This window comes from Mobula hypostoma, chromosome 5, assembly GCF_963921235.1.
Source record: "Mobula hypostoma chromosome 5, sMobHyp1.1, whole genome shotgun sequence".
In the NCBI taxonomy this organism is placed as follows: domain Eukaryota; kingdom Metazoa; phylum Chordata; class Chondrichthyes; order Myliobatiformes; family Myliobatidae; genus Mobula; species Mobula hypostoma.
The window spans coordinates 19,019,438-19,032,741 of NC_086101.1; the positions used below are offsets into that span (position 1 = coordinate 19,019,438).

The 13,304-nt window shown below is 49.2% G+C and overlaps 1 protein-coding gene across 2 annotated transcripts in view; it reads right to left on the reverse strand.

Moving 5' to 3' along the window:
* Nucleotides 1-4,917: 4,917 nt before the first annotated feature.
* mgat1b (alpha-1,3-mannosyl-glycoprotein 2-beta-N-acetylglucosaminyltransferase b) overlaps nt 4,918-13,304 on the reverse strand; it is a 49,094-nt gene continuing 40,707 nt past the window's right edge. For both annotated transcript variants that reach the window (XM_063048141.1, XM_063048143.1), the window contains one exon: nt 4,918-6,802. In XM_063048141.1, coding sequence (XP_062904211.1) covers nt 5,391-6,746 — 1,356 coding nt within the window. In that variant the 5' untranslated portion in view covers nt 6,747-6,802 and the 3' untranslated portion in view covers nt 4,918-5,390. The remainder of the gene's footprint in view (nt 6,803-13,304) is intronic.

Genomic DNA, 13,304 nt, shown 5'->3' on the forward strand with positions numbered 1-13,304 from the left:
GAGGTATATAAAATTATGATGGGTATAGATAGAGTGAATGCAAGCAGGCTTTTTCCACTGAGGCAAGGGGAGAAAAAAACCAGAGGACACGGGTTAAGGGTGAGGGGGGAAAAGTTTAAAGGGAACATTAGGGGGGGCTTCTTCACACAGAGAGTGGTGGGAGTATGGAACGAGCTGCCAGACGAGGTGGTAAATGCGGGTTCTTTTTTAACAATTAAGAATAAATTGGACAGATACATGGATAGGTCAGTGTGCAGGTCAGTGGGACTCGGCAGAAAATAGTTCGGCACAGCCAAGAAGGGCCAAAAGGCCTGTTTCTGTGCTGTAGTTTCTATGAAACCCCTGTCCGTCCACGGTTTCCTAATCTTACACTCACACCCCTCGATGTCACCCTACAATAGTAGAGGGAACGCTTTGAGCAGTTGGGCCCGGGTTTACCACTCGAACCTGACGTCCATCCCCCACTTTTCTGTAAGTGCCGGCGTTGACCGGGGTACAGCCGCCCACAGGAAGCGTTGCTCCCCGACCAGTCGCCGTCTGTCCCCGCCTCAGACGAGGACAAGGCCACTCAACTCCACGGGACTTTCGCTTCCATCTTTGGGGGATTTAACCTCTCCAGCTCAGCTGAAGTCGGTTAGACCCGACCACCTCCGGTCGCCACCCCTAACCTCCCGGTTCGAGAGCAGGAAGCACCGGGATAGAGGGAACCCCTTGCCCCCGACACCTACCTTCACTTGAGCCCTTTCCGATCGGCTGGCGGAGACTGGAACATGCGGACAGATTGATGAGCGGGCCGATAATATACACGCCACTCCAATCAGTACCGGTGGTACTCCCGGTGTCTCCGTATCCCGTAACCGGAGGTGGGTCCCGAACTCCCGCAGGTGGAGGAAGTTTTTACTGTGGGAACTCCCACCTCCCACAGCCCGAATGTACGAAAGCAGCCACCCCGGAGCTTTAAATGTCCAGTGCAAACTCCCTCCCCGGGGAAATAGTTTAAAGGAATCAATGCTACTAAATTCTCACTCTTAATAATTTTGGAGATTTTAAAAATTAGGTTCTGAGTTGGATGATCAGCCATGATCATAATAAATGACGGTGCAGGCTCGAAGGGCCGAATGGCCTACTCCTGCACCTATTTTCTATGTTTCTATGTAAAATGTATTTCATTTTCTCCAAACCCAGTCTTTTGTTTCTTTGCATCGCTCATTGTGTACAGTACTTGATTTTGTCATGACTGCACTGTTCTGACGTACACTTCCTGGTTTTATTTAACAGTGTGATTGGATAAGGAGTTTGCTCAGTTGACATAAATCCCAAGTGTCCTTAGACCTGGCTGAGGCAGTTAGTCCAAAAGAAACCAAAACCTCCGAGGGACTTGGGAAGGGTAACCCTTTGCGAGGATTGACGGGGAATTTGTCAGCGGTATATACACCCATGACGGGTATAGATTGGTGAAATGCAAGCAGACGTTTCCTGCTGAGGTTGAGTGGAACAACAACTGGAGCTAAGGGTTAAGGGGAAACTTCTCCACCCAGGGGGTCGTGAGAGTGCGGAGTAAGCAGCCAGCGCTAGTGGGGCATGCGTGCTCAATTTCAACGTCTCAGAGAAGGTCGGATAGGTACATGCGTGGTAGGGGCATGTGAGTAGACAGTTTAAATGATTTGGCATCGACTAGATGGGCCGAAGGGACTGTTTCTGTGCTGTACTTTTCTATGACGCTGCCTCTTCCCGCACTAAGCATTTAAATCAGGATACTCCGGGATGGTTGGGAAGACTTGGCTGCTTTCCTACACTCTCCGACCAGCCCCACCTCCTCTCTCCTTCAATATAGCCAGCGGCAGCTTTGGGAACACGGTCATCCATCAGTTCCATAAAAGCTCCACCTGCTTCCCTGCACTTTAATCGCCAACACGTAACCTTGTCCGTAACAGCAGCAGTCTATGTGTGCTGCCGGCGGTAGTCGGCCCTCCGTCCACACAGCTCCTTAAATTGTTCGTTTTTCGCTCTCATCTTCCCACCCCACCCCCCAGCCCATCATTTGATGCTTTTAACACTTTCCAAAAATAAACCGATTTAAATTCCGAGCGATCAATGTGAAACATACAAACGTCTGTGTTTAATGAGATCAGAGAACCAACCCATCACAGCTTTACCGAGAAAAATCCCTCCAGCGAGAGAGAGAGAGAGAGAGAGAGAGAGAATAATCACATTTTACAAATGCCCCACCTTTAGAAACAGGTGCTGTGCAAGTTATAGATGCATATTTTAAATTTATTTACACCGGATGCGACCCAGCGCCCCGCCCCGCTTATGCAAAACAGGATAGTGGTAAGACCTTGTATGGGAATTGGAACTACCAACCATCATTGGACACGTTTTAGAAATAATAATTTTAGAAATACACAGGTGTGGATGGCGAAACCGTCTCACAACCGGTTCATTTTCTGAGAGTGCTTTCCCATCCGTAATTTAAATCTCTCCGCACCCCGTTTTCCCTGAAAATTTCACAGCCTGGAAGTCAGCGCCCTTCGTCCCTGCGCGCTGGAGGTCACTCCTGTTGCCCATTCCACATCCAGACCAGTGACTCTGGTTCTGATCCCAGCTGCTCTGTGCGGATACAATCATATATTTATTTATTTATTATTATAAAAAATAAAAATCGCAGCGAGCTCCAGTCTTTTTCCCACCGCAGCTGAGAGCGGGAAGATTTTCCCCTTCTCAAATACTCTCACCCCCCCACCCCGTCACTCCGCCTTAGTGGCCGGGATCCTCTTCCGGGCTGGCTCGGAATCGGGGAATGAGGCTGCGACATCACAGGAGGGTCAAGATGTAGATGGGAGGAGCTGAGACTCCAGCCTGTCTTTAGGGCGGGGAAGAAGGGGTATGAACGAGAGGAAGAGTGGATACAATAAGCACTCCCCCCGCCCGGTGGTCATCTATTGGTATTCCAGTTGTCATCTGCCGAGCGGGATGAGTGCCCGTGGTTCCTGCCGTTCCACCGGAATTGTCTCAGATACTCATATCCACCAGAATCTTTGACAGCAGGCCCAAGCTGAACCTCGGTCCGACCTACGCACAGCCCCTCCCCACAGCTACCTGCCCTCTCCCTGCAGATGACAGATGTCTGCCCATCACAGAGACGACTGACAACTCACACGGCCCCATAGCCATCCGAGTGTGATAAACCCACCCCACAGCCTTAACTGCCCGATTCTCCCTCTCCCATGGTGTCTCATGTGTTATCAAAATCTCATCTTCCACTTGGTGTCTGACCACCCCAAGTACTGTGTGGTCATCATTTCAAATCTGACTCTCACCTCCTCCCCCCCAGGAGGTCTGGCCACCTGGCCAGACCATCCACTGAGTGACTCCTGTGTAATCCTCACCCCAACTCACTCACCCTCACTGACTCCTGTGTAATCCTCACCCCCCCATTCACTCACCCTCACTGACTCCTGTGTAATCCTCACCCCCCCATTCACTCACCCTCACTGACTCCTGTGTAATCCTCACCCCCCCACTCACCCTCACTGACTCCTGTGTAATCCTCACCCCCCCACTCACCCTCACTGACTCCTGTGTAATCCTCACCCCCCCACTCACCCTCACTGACTCCTGTGTAATCCTCACCCCCCCACTCACCCTCACTGACTCCTGTGTAATCCTCACCCCCCCACACACTCACCCTCACTGACTCCTGTGTAATCCTCACCCCCCCATTCACTCACCCTCACTGACTCCTGTGTAATCCTCACCCCCCCACTCCCCCTCACTGACTCCTGTGTAATCCTCACCCCCCCCACTCACCCTCACTGACTCCTGTGTAATCCTCACCCCCCCACTCACCCTCACTGACTCCTGTGTAATCCTCACCCCCCCACACACTCACCCTCACTGACTCCTGTGTAATCCTCACCCCCCCATTCACTCACTCTCACTGACTCCTGTGTAATCCTCACCCCCCCATTCACTCACCCTCACTGACTCCTGTGTAATCCTCACCCCCCCACTCCCCCTGACTCCTGTGTAATCCTCACCCACCCCATTCACTCACCCTCACTGACTCCTGTGTAATCCTCACCCCCCCATTCACTCACCCTCACTGACTCCTGTGTAATCCTCACCCCCCCAACTCACTCACCCTCACTGAATCCTGTGTAATCCTCACCCCCCCAACTCACTCACCCTCACTGACTCCTGTGTAATCCTCACCCCCCCAACTCACTCACCCTCACTGACTCCTGTGTAATCCTCACCCCCCATTCACTCACCCTCACTGACTCCTGTGTAATCCTCACCCCCCCCATTCACTCACCCTCACTGAATCCTGTGTAATCCTCACCCCCCCATTCACTCACCCTCACTGACTCCTGTGTAATCCTCACCCCCCCATTCACCCTCACTGACTCCTGTGTAATCCTCACCCCCCCATTCACTCACCCTCACTGACTCCTGTGTAATCCTCACCCCCCACTCACTCACCCTCACTGACTCCTGTGTAATCCTCACCCCCCACTCACTCACCCTCACTGACTCCTGTGTAATCCTCACCCCCCACTGACTCCTGTGTAATCCTCACCCCCCCAACTCACTCACCCTCACTGACTCCTGTGTAATCCTCACCCCCCCACTCCCCCTCACTGACTCCTGTGTAATCCTCACCCACCCCACTCACCCTGACTCCTGTGTAATCCTCACCCCCCCAACTCACTCACCCTCACTGACTCCTGTGTAATCCTCACCCCCCCAACTCACTCACCCTCACTGACTCCTGTGTAATCCTCACCCCCCACTCACCCTGACTCCTGTGTAATCCTCACCCCCCCAACTCACTCACCCTCACTGACTCCTGTGTAATCCTCACCCCCCCACTCACCCTCACTGACTCCTGTGTAATCCTCACCCCCCCACTCCCCCTCACTGACTCCTGTGTAATCCTCACCCCCCCAACTCACTCACCCTCACTGAATCCTGTGTAATCCTCACCCCCCCACACACTCTCACCCTCACTGAGAGCACCACTTCCCACCCCCTCACTGGAAGCCAGTCAGCCAGCAGGATGTGGTCAAGCTGGGTGGGGGGGGGAGATTGGAAAGAGAATTAACACCCAAAAAGGGGGAAATCTGTTTTTCTCTACCCTCATCTCTAGGAAGGAAAAAAGAGAGAAAGAAAAGGGGGAAGAGAGCAAGGGAGACAAAGACAGGGAAAGAAAAAGAAAGAGACAGGGTGAGCCAGAGAGAGGGGTGAAAAGGGGGAGTGGGGAGTGTAAAGAGGACAGACAGAGAGACAGACGGGGAAAGGGTTGGAGAGGGAGATGGGCGAGGAGAAGGCTGGGGGCACTTCAGTGGGAATGAAGAAGTCTTAGGCGGGCTGTCCAGCCAGTGGGGCTAACTCCAGCTGGGGTCGTATCCACTCCAGTCCTCGGGCGGCGCCAGGTAGACCCTGCGGCTGCGGTACATGAAAGTGACGATGCCCCGGTAGCCTGCGCGGGGTACGCCCGATTTGAGGTCATCCATGGCGCCCAGGGCTTTGGCGAAGGCCTTGAAGGCATCGCGGGAGGTGTACTGGACGCGGACCTGGGAGGCCTCGGGCCGCTCGCCCCGTTGCAGCTCCTCTACCCGCAGGGTGGGCGCACTGTACACCTGCTGGGTGAAGGCCGGGTCGTACCGCTCCTTCTGCAGGTAGGACAGGTCCAGGCTGGTGAAAGGCACAAAACGCTCATTGAGCTTGATGAACTTGAGGTGCTGGTCGAAGAACTGCCCATTGCTGACGCCCTTACGGCCGAAGGTGATAGTTCGGGAGACCTCGGGCCGGATGCAGGAGCGGTCCTGCCTCTGGGCGGGATTCCGCATCCAGTCGTCCCAGAAGGCGCCGGGCCACTTGGGCTCCAGCTCCTCCCAAGTGGAGCGGAGCAGCATCCAGCCCAGGCCAGGGAAGAAATCAGTGCGGTAGAGGGCCTCGGGCCTTCCCACCTCCACCATCTGCTCCTTGCCATTATCGTTCCAGGCCGAGGCACACCAGAGGCTGGGGTCCTGAAGCAGGAGGGGCCGCAGGGCACGGAAGTACTCGAAGAAGTCCGGGGCCACCTCCAGGTCGTCCTCCACCACCACGGCGGCATCATAGTGGTAAGTGTGGAAGACCTGGTTAAGGGCCCACCGGTAGTGCCGGGCAATGCGGTAGTAACCTTGGAACTTGCGGTGGCCCGGGGGCACGGGCGGCTCACTCAGGTCTGGCTGCCGCAGGTGGAGGAGCTGGTCACCGTAGGAGGCGATGACCCGGGCCGTCTCTTCGTGGCCACAGTCCTGGCTGACCAGGATGGGGAAGAGCTCCTTGGAGGGCCGGTGTAGCAGCAGCTTATCCAGGCAGCGGCGGATGGTGGGGCGGTCACAGCCGATCACCAGCACAGGCAGAGGGCCGTCTTGGGGCAGGGGTCGGTGGGCCGAGGTGGGAGCCAGGGGATGCTGATTGCCATTCTCTCCTCGGCCCTGGCCCTGGCCCCGGCGCCACAGGCTCTGGTGCTCCTGGATCTGGTGCAGCAGCTTCTTCTGGACCTCTAGTTCCTGCTCCACCTCCTCAGCCACCTTCACCACCTGGCGGGTGAGGTCCTCGGGGTCCGGGACACCCGCCTCGCCTCCGCCAGCCCCTCCCGCTGGGGGCCGGGCCAGCAGGAAGAAGAGGAGCAGCAAGTTCCAGGCAATGAAGAGCAGCACGCCCCACGCCACCACGTTGCCCCGGCGCAGCATCCTGTGGGGCCCTGGCCGGGCGCGGCTCGCTTCCTTGCCGGTGTCACTCCATCAACCTGTGGCAGAGACAGACACAGACAGGGTCAGGTTGGCTGAACGGTAAGCGGCAAACGGTTCCTGTTCATGCTGAGAGAGGGGCAGGGCAGAGGGGGGGGAGGGGCCTGAGGAGGATAGGAGGTGGAGTGGAGACAGGAGCAGGGGATGGAGGGAGAAAGGTGAGTGAGGGGGGGTGGAGAGGCACGGTGGTGAGTTCAGGCTTCTTGGTGGGAAGGGAGGAAGCCTCCTAAACTCAACGAGACTTCACCTACTCAATCCTTGTAATGACAGACCTGCCAGGCCGTCTCAACCGGGTGACTTCCTGTTGAACTCCCTCAATAAGATGTTTGTCCTCTTTTTCTTTCAAGTTAAGTGGACCAAAATTATACACAGTACTGAAGATGTGGTCTCACCAAGGTCCTATATAATTACGGTAAAACATATTGATTCCTGTAGTTAAATCCTCTTGCGCCAAAGGCCAACATACCATTTGCCTGCTGCGGTGTGTGCAATAGCAGTTAGCATGACACTATTACAGCTCAGAGTTCAATTCCAACATCATCTGTAAGGATGTTCTCCCTGTGAACACCTGGTTTCCTCCAGGTGCTCCAGTTCAATGATGTACTGGTCAGTAGGTTAACTGGTCTTTGTACATTGTCAGTAAGTTGCTGGCATTGCGGCTAGAAGGACCAGAAGGCCTATTCTGAGCTGTCTCTAAATAAATATTTTACCCTTCAATAATATAACTTCTGAAAGTTACCCAGGTCCCACTGAACACCATCATTTCCCAATCTCTGTTTAAAACAAAACCGCAGAATTTCTGACTCCACCTACGTTCTGCCTCCAAGCAGCAAAGTGCCAGCCTGCCCATCTGCTCCCTGTACTTTAGGTCCTGGAATCCTGGCAACATCCTTGTCAATCTTTTCTGCACTCTCTCCATCTCGTACATCTCTGATGTAATGTCTCAACCCCAACACTCAGTGTCCTAACTGAAGGCCAACATACCAAATGCCTTCTTATTTTTATGATTAATCATTCTCTAAATGTCTAGAAATGTTTCCTCCTAAGTTTATACCAAATTCCATTTTGAAAGGTGCCAATGCCCTTTCCGAACCTCCCTTTCAGGCAGTGTTTGCCAGATCAGGATAATCTGCTGTCTGACACAGTCTCTTTTGCACACAGTTTGAACTCTGATGACAAGTCTCCTGCTCTCAGTGGAAAGGCTCTCATCTATTCTGTCCACATTCTTCAGAGCTCTGAACGCCTCTAACAAATCTCTTGATCCTCTCTGTTCTGGGGTGGGGGGAGGGGGAAGGGGGTGGTAGCCTTGCCAATTCCAACATCGTCTCAAACCCAACTTTGAAGCATCTTAGGTTCAGAAACTAAAAACACTTCAAAACATGTTCGTCAGTACTTCACAACAAAACCGTGATTGTTTGCGTGCTTCAAACAACATTTCATTGCTCTGGAAATTGGAGCAGAACTGATTCTGCCAGCAGTAAAGGAGGTTCTGAGTACAGTTTTGTACAAGTCACCAGACCGACTCTGCAACAACTCTGTTCAAAGGTGAATAGATGAAATGTCTGAGAATAGAAACATAGAACACCTACAGCACCTATACAGGCCATTTGGCCCACAAAGCTGTGCCAAACATGTCCTTACCTTAGAAATTACCTAGGGTTACCCACAGCCCTTTGTTTGTCTAAGCTCCATGTACCTATCCAGGAGTCTCTTAAAAGACCTTATCGTTTCTGCCTCCACCACCGTCACCGGCAGCCCATTGCATGCTCTCACCACTCTCTGTGTTAAAAAAACTTACCCTTGACATTTCCTCTGTACCTACTTCCAAGCACCTTAAAACTATGCCCTCTCATGTTAGCCATTTCAGCCCTGGGAAAAAGCCTCTGACTATCCACACAATCAACGCCTCTTATCATCTTGTACACCTCTATCAGGTCACCTCTCATCTTCTGTCACTCCAAGGAGAAAAGGGTGAGTTTACTAAACCTATTCTCATAAGGCATGTTCCCCAATCCAGGCAATATCCTTGTAAATCTCCTCTGCACCCTTTCTATGGTTTCCACGTCCTTCCTGTAATGAGGCAACCAGAACTGAGCACAGTACTCCAAGCGAGATGTGGAAGACAACACATTGTGCAACATACTTAGGATAACAGAATTTGTTCCGCAGTTGGATGAATCAACTTTGCCAAGCAACAAATCTTTGCTTCTTAGTTATGTTCGCTTCATAAAAGATGAAAGCGTGGTTCAAGAGTTGTTACTTGCAACGGGACTAGAAACAGGTATGAAGGAGAGTCAATATTTCAGATTATTGAGCAAATTTTCAAAGAGAAGAACATTCTGCTCACCAATATTCTTGCTTGTGCAACAGATGGGGCACCATCAATGACAGTATGGTGTTATTACTTTCTTGAAAAAAGCTTTACCTACCATACTTACAATTCCCTATGTAATTCACAGACATCTTGTCACAAAAAACATGTGATTGGCCACACAAATCATTAAACACTATTATCACAGCAGTGAATAAAATCAAGTCCCATGCTCTCAATTCTCAACTATTTTGAGAACTTTGTATTGAGAATGATGAAGAGTTTGAATACTTGCTGTTGCACAGAAGTCAGATGGCTCTCAAAAGTAAACTGTTTGAGACACTTTTATACACTTCTTGAAACTATGATAAAATTCTTTGAAGACTCGAGTGCTTAATTCAGAAATCATGTCAACTATATTAGGCATGTCATTGATTATTTGTCAAAATTATTCGCTAACTTTATTGAAATTAATCTTCAATTGCAAGGATTTGATATGAATCTTGTCAAAAGCAAATCAGTTGTCTTCCACATTTCTGTCCAAGTTTAAGTGCAAAATTGGTCGTCACAACCTTTTCTAACTTCCAAGCCTCTCAGAGTTGGAAGAGAAAGAAAGAACACCAGATGACGATCTTCAAGTATACTGCGCCCGTCTGGGTGAGTTACATAAAGACTTCAGGATCTCTTTGCAATCCAAATTCCAGATTGGGTAATAAAGCCATTCCCAAATACTGGAATGAGGAATTAACAGGGAAGAATGGAGGAAGAGCTGAACTCACGACAAAATGACTCTAAGCTGAAGCCAAGGTTCAAAAAAAATCACGACTTTTGGTTGCAGAAAGAAATCTCTGAATGTTATCCTGCGCTGTGGAAAAAGTTCAAGATGTTCTTTATTGCTTTTCCAACATCAAATTTAGTGGAGCACAGTTTCAGAGCAGCAGCCCAACTCTCCCAGAATAACGAAGCAGACTGCAAATGACTGGACATGGGGATCTGAGACTCTGAGTGACATTCAGCCTGATGTTGAGAAGCTGATATCACCGCACCAAGCCCATCCATCTCATTGACAGGTGAAAAAGCAATGAAATGAATAGTTGGACCACTAATTATGCTGTAAAATTGTTGATGAAAATCGTTTTTACTGCAATTAAAGTAATTTTATTTGTAACTTTAAATAAATTTGAATACTTCTTGCAATTATTTGTCACAGGTTTGAATTGATAGTTCCTATTTTCTTTCACTGTGGATCGTTAATTAAAATGCTTTAAAGTTTTTATGTAATGGTTGGAAAGGAAGAGGGGGGCACTGGGGATGCGGTCTGGGAGCCAAGGGGGCACTGACTCAACAATGTTTGGGAACCACTGATTTGACTCTTCCTTCTTACAAAGCCCTCCTTTTTTTTCTCTATCATTCATGTGCCTATCTAAGAGTTTTTTTTTAATGCTCCTAACTTATCTGCCTCTACCACCAGATCTGGCAGGGCATTCTATGCACCTACCACTCCCTGATTAAAAACAGGAACATCCGCCCCCCCCCCCCCCATACTCTCCTCCAATCACCTGAGAGTTATATCCTCTCATTTTAGCCATTTCCACTCTGGGTTAAAATATCAGGCTAACCACTCAATTCCTGCCTCCTGTCATCCTGTACTCCTCCATCAAGTCAGGGATATTTAATTACAAGGATAGTCGTGCTGATATGGACACAGGCCTTGCCTTGGTCCTGTGACTAGGAGGTGGGAGCTCGTTCCCAAGGACTGGGCTTGGAGGAAACAATCCTGACCAGCAGATGATAGGCTCGAGGTCAGAACCAATTAGTGGAAAGAACTTGTTTAATAAGATATCTTAAAATAACTGATAATAAAAGTAAAACTTGATTTATCACAAACAAGTTAGATACCTAAGAATCTGTGGGTGTCTATTTTGCTTGTTAGATTCATGCTCGTATATTCTAGGACTGGCCAATAAGGAGATAAAGAAATGTTTATCTGCCTTGGTCTAATAACTTCTGTTTATTACCAGCTGTGTTCCTGTCACTGTTTAATTAAGAGTCACTAACCAACTGTTTGTTCAGTAATGGTTCACCTGACACTCAGTAACAGATGCCTGTTTTTTTTAAATCTTATGAGGTACATGTCCTAAAACCAGAGAGCCAGGACACTGAGCAGGGCAGGGAAATCACAGGGTTCACATCTCCACTTGAATTTTATTACATAAGAATTTTGCAGTACAAGAAACAAAACCAAACGAAGCCAAAACATGGTGCAGAAATGCCATGATCTAACAAATCGACAGGATCATTTGAGTTTCCTCCTTGATTTCTCCAAGTCTGTGTCTCAGGCTTTAGTTATATAAACCTTTACTCTGCATTTATCTCCAAGTCTGTGATTCAGGCTTTAGTTATATATACCTTTACTCTGTATTTATCTCTTACTGTGTTTGAACTGTGGATTGACGGATCTCTACACTGAACTGAATTCTGCAGTCTATTCTATTTTCCTTGGGGTTTATCACCCGAGGTCCATTTTCTGTTCTTCTCATCTTACTTACATCACTACACCTTACATTACAACAAGGCCAAGATAGAGTAGCATAGAGAGGATGTTTCCAATGGTGGGATAGCCCAGGACTAAAGGGCATAGCCTCAGAATAAAAGGGTATCCATTTAGAATGGAGCATGAGGAGTACCTTTTTTAGCCAGCGGGAATTGGAATCAGAATCAGAATCAGGCTGAATATCATTGGCATGAAATTTCTTGTTTTGCAGCCGCAATACATTGCAAGACGTAATTTAAAAATCTATAAATTATAATACAAATATATTTTTAAATAAATTACATAAGTAGTGTAAGAAGAGCAAAAAATTGTGAGGTATGCTCGTGGGTTCATTGTCCATTCAGAAATCTAATAGCGGAGGGTGTTACCTTCTCCTTGATGGGAGAGAGCATGGCCTGGATGATGGGGGGTCTTTAATGATGGGTGCCACCTTTTTGAGGCCACATCTTTTGAAGGTGTTCTGGATGCTAGAGAGGTTAGTGCCCTTAATGGATCTGGCTGAGTTTACAACTTTATTACTCGTTTACCAATCCTGTACAGTGGCCCCTCCATACCAGACAGTGATGCAACCAGTTGGAATGCTCTCCACAGTACACCTATAGAAATTTGGAAGGGTTTTGGTGACATACCAAGTCTCTTCAAGCTCCTAATGAAATATAGCCGCTATCATGCTTTCAGTGAATCTGTGGAATTCACCAATGCAGGCGACTCTGTTGTGTATACTTAAAGTGGAGGTTGCTAGATTCTTGATTAGTAAGGGCATCAAAGGCTATGGGGAGAGGGCAGAAGAATGGTGTTGAGAGGGAAAATAAATCAGAAATGATTGAGTGGCAGAGCAGACTTGATGGGCCAAGTGGCCTGACTCTGCTCCTGTGTTTTATAGTCTTATTAACAATTCATCATTTTCAATTGTTGTTCTCTGTGTCGAGGATGTATTGTCCAGTTCTCACTGGTGGAGTGGGTTAGCAGTTTCTACTTAACGTTGACATCTCGGATGACCTGTCCTGGGCGCAGCATTTTGATGCAAACACGAAGGAGGCACACCTTAGGAGGCTTGGCATGTCACTAAATACTCTAACTGTTGAAAGTATCCTGACTGGCTGCATCACGGCCTGGTATGACAACTCCAATGTACAAGAACACAAGTGGCTGAAGGGAGTAGGGGACACTGCCCTCTTCACCACTGGCAGCATCTATAGCAGGTGCTGTCTTCAGAAGGTAGCATCTATCTTCAAGGAATCCCACCATTCGGGTCATGTCCTCTTCTCACTGCTATTTGCTGGGCGAGAGGTAGCAAACCTGAAGCCCCATACCACCAGGTTGAGGAACAGCTACTTTCCTACAACCATCATGGTTTTGAACTAATTGGCACAACCTCACCCTACCTAGGCAATTGAACACTACAGACCACCTCTTGCATGACCATGAACTCAACTTTGATTGCCATCATTCAGAGAGTGAAATGAAGCATCAACATTTCGGGACAAGACAGTACTGGAAAGGAAGTGGGAGGGGGGCAGAAGCCAGAATAAGGAGGTAGATGCCACCTTCTGAAGACAGCACCTGCTATAGATGCTGTCAGTGGTGAAGAGGGCAGTGTCCCCTACTCTCTTCTTATTCTGGCTTCTGCCTCTGT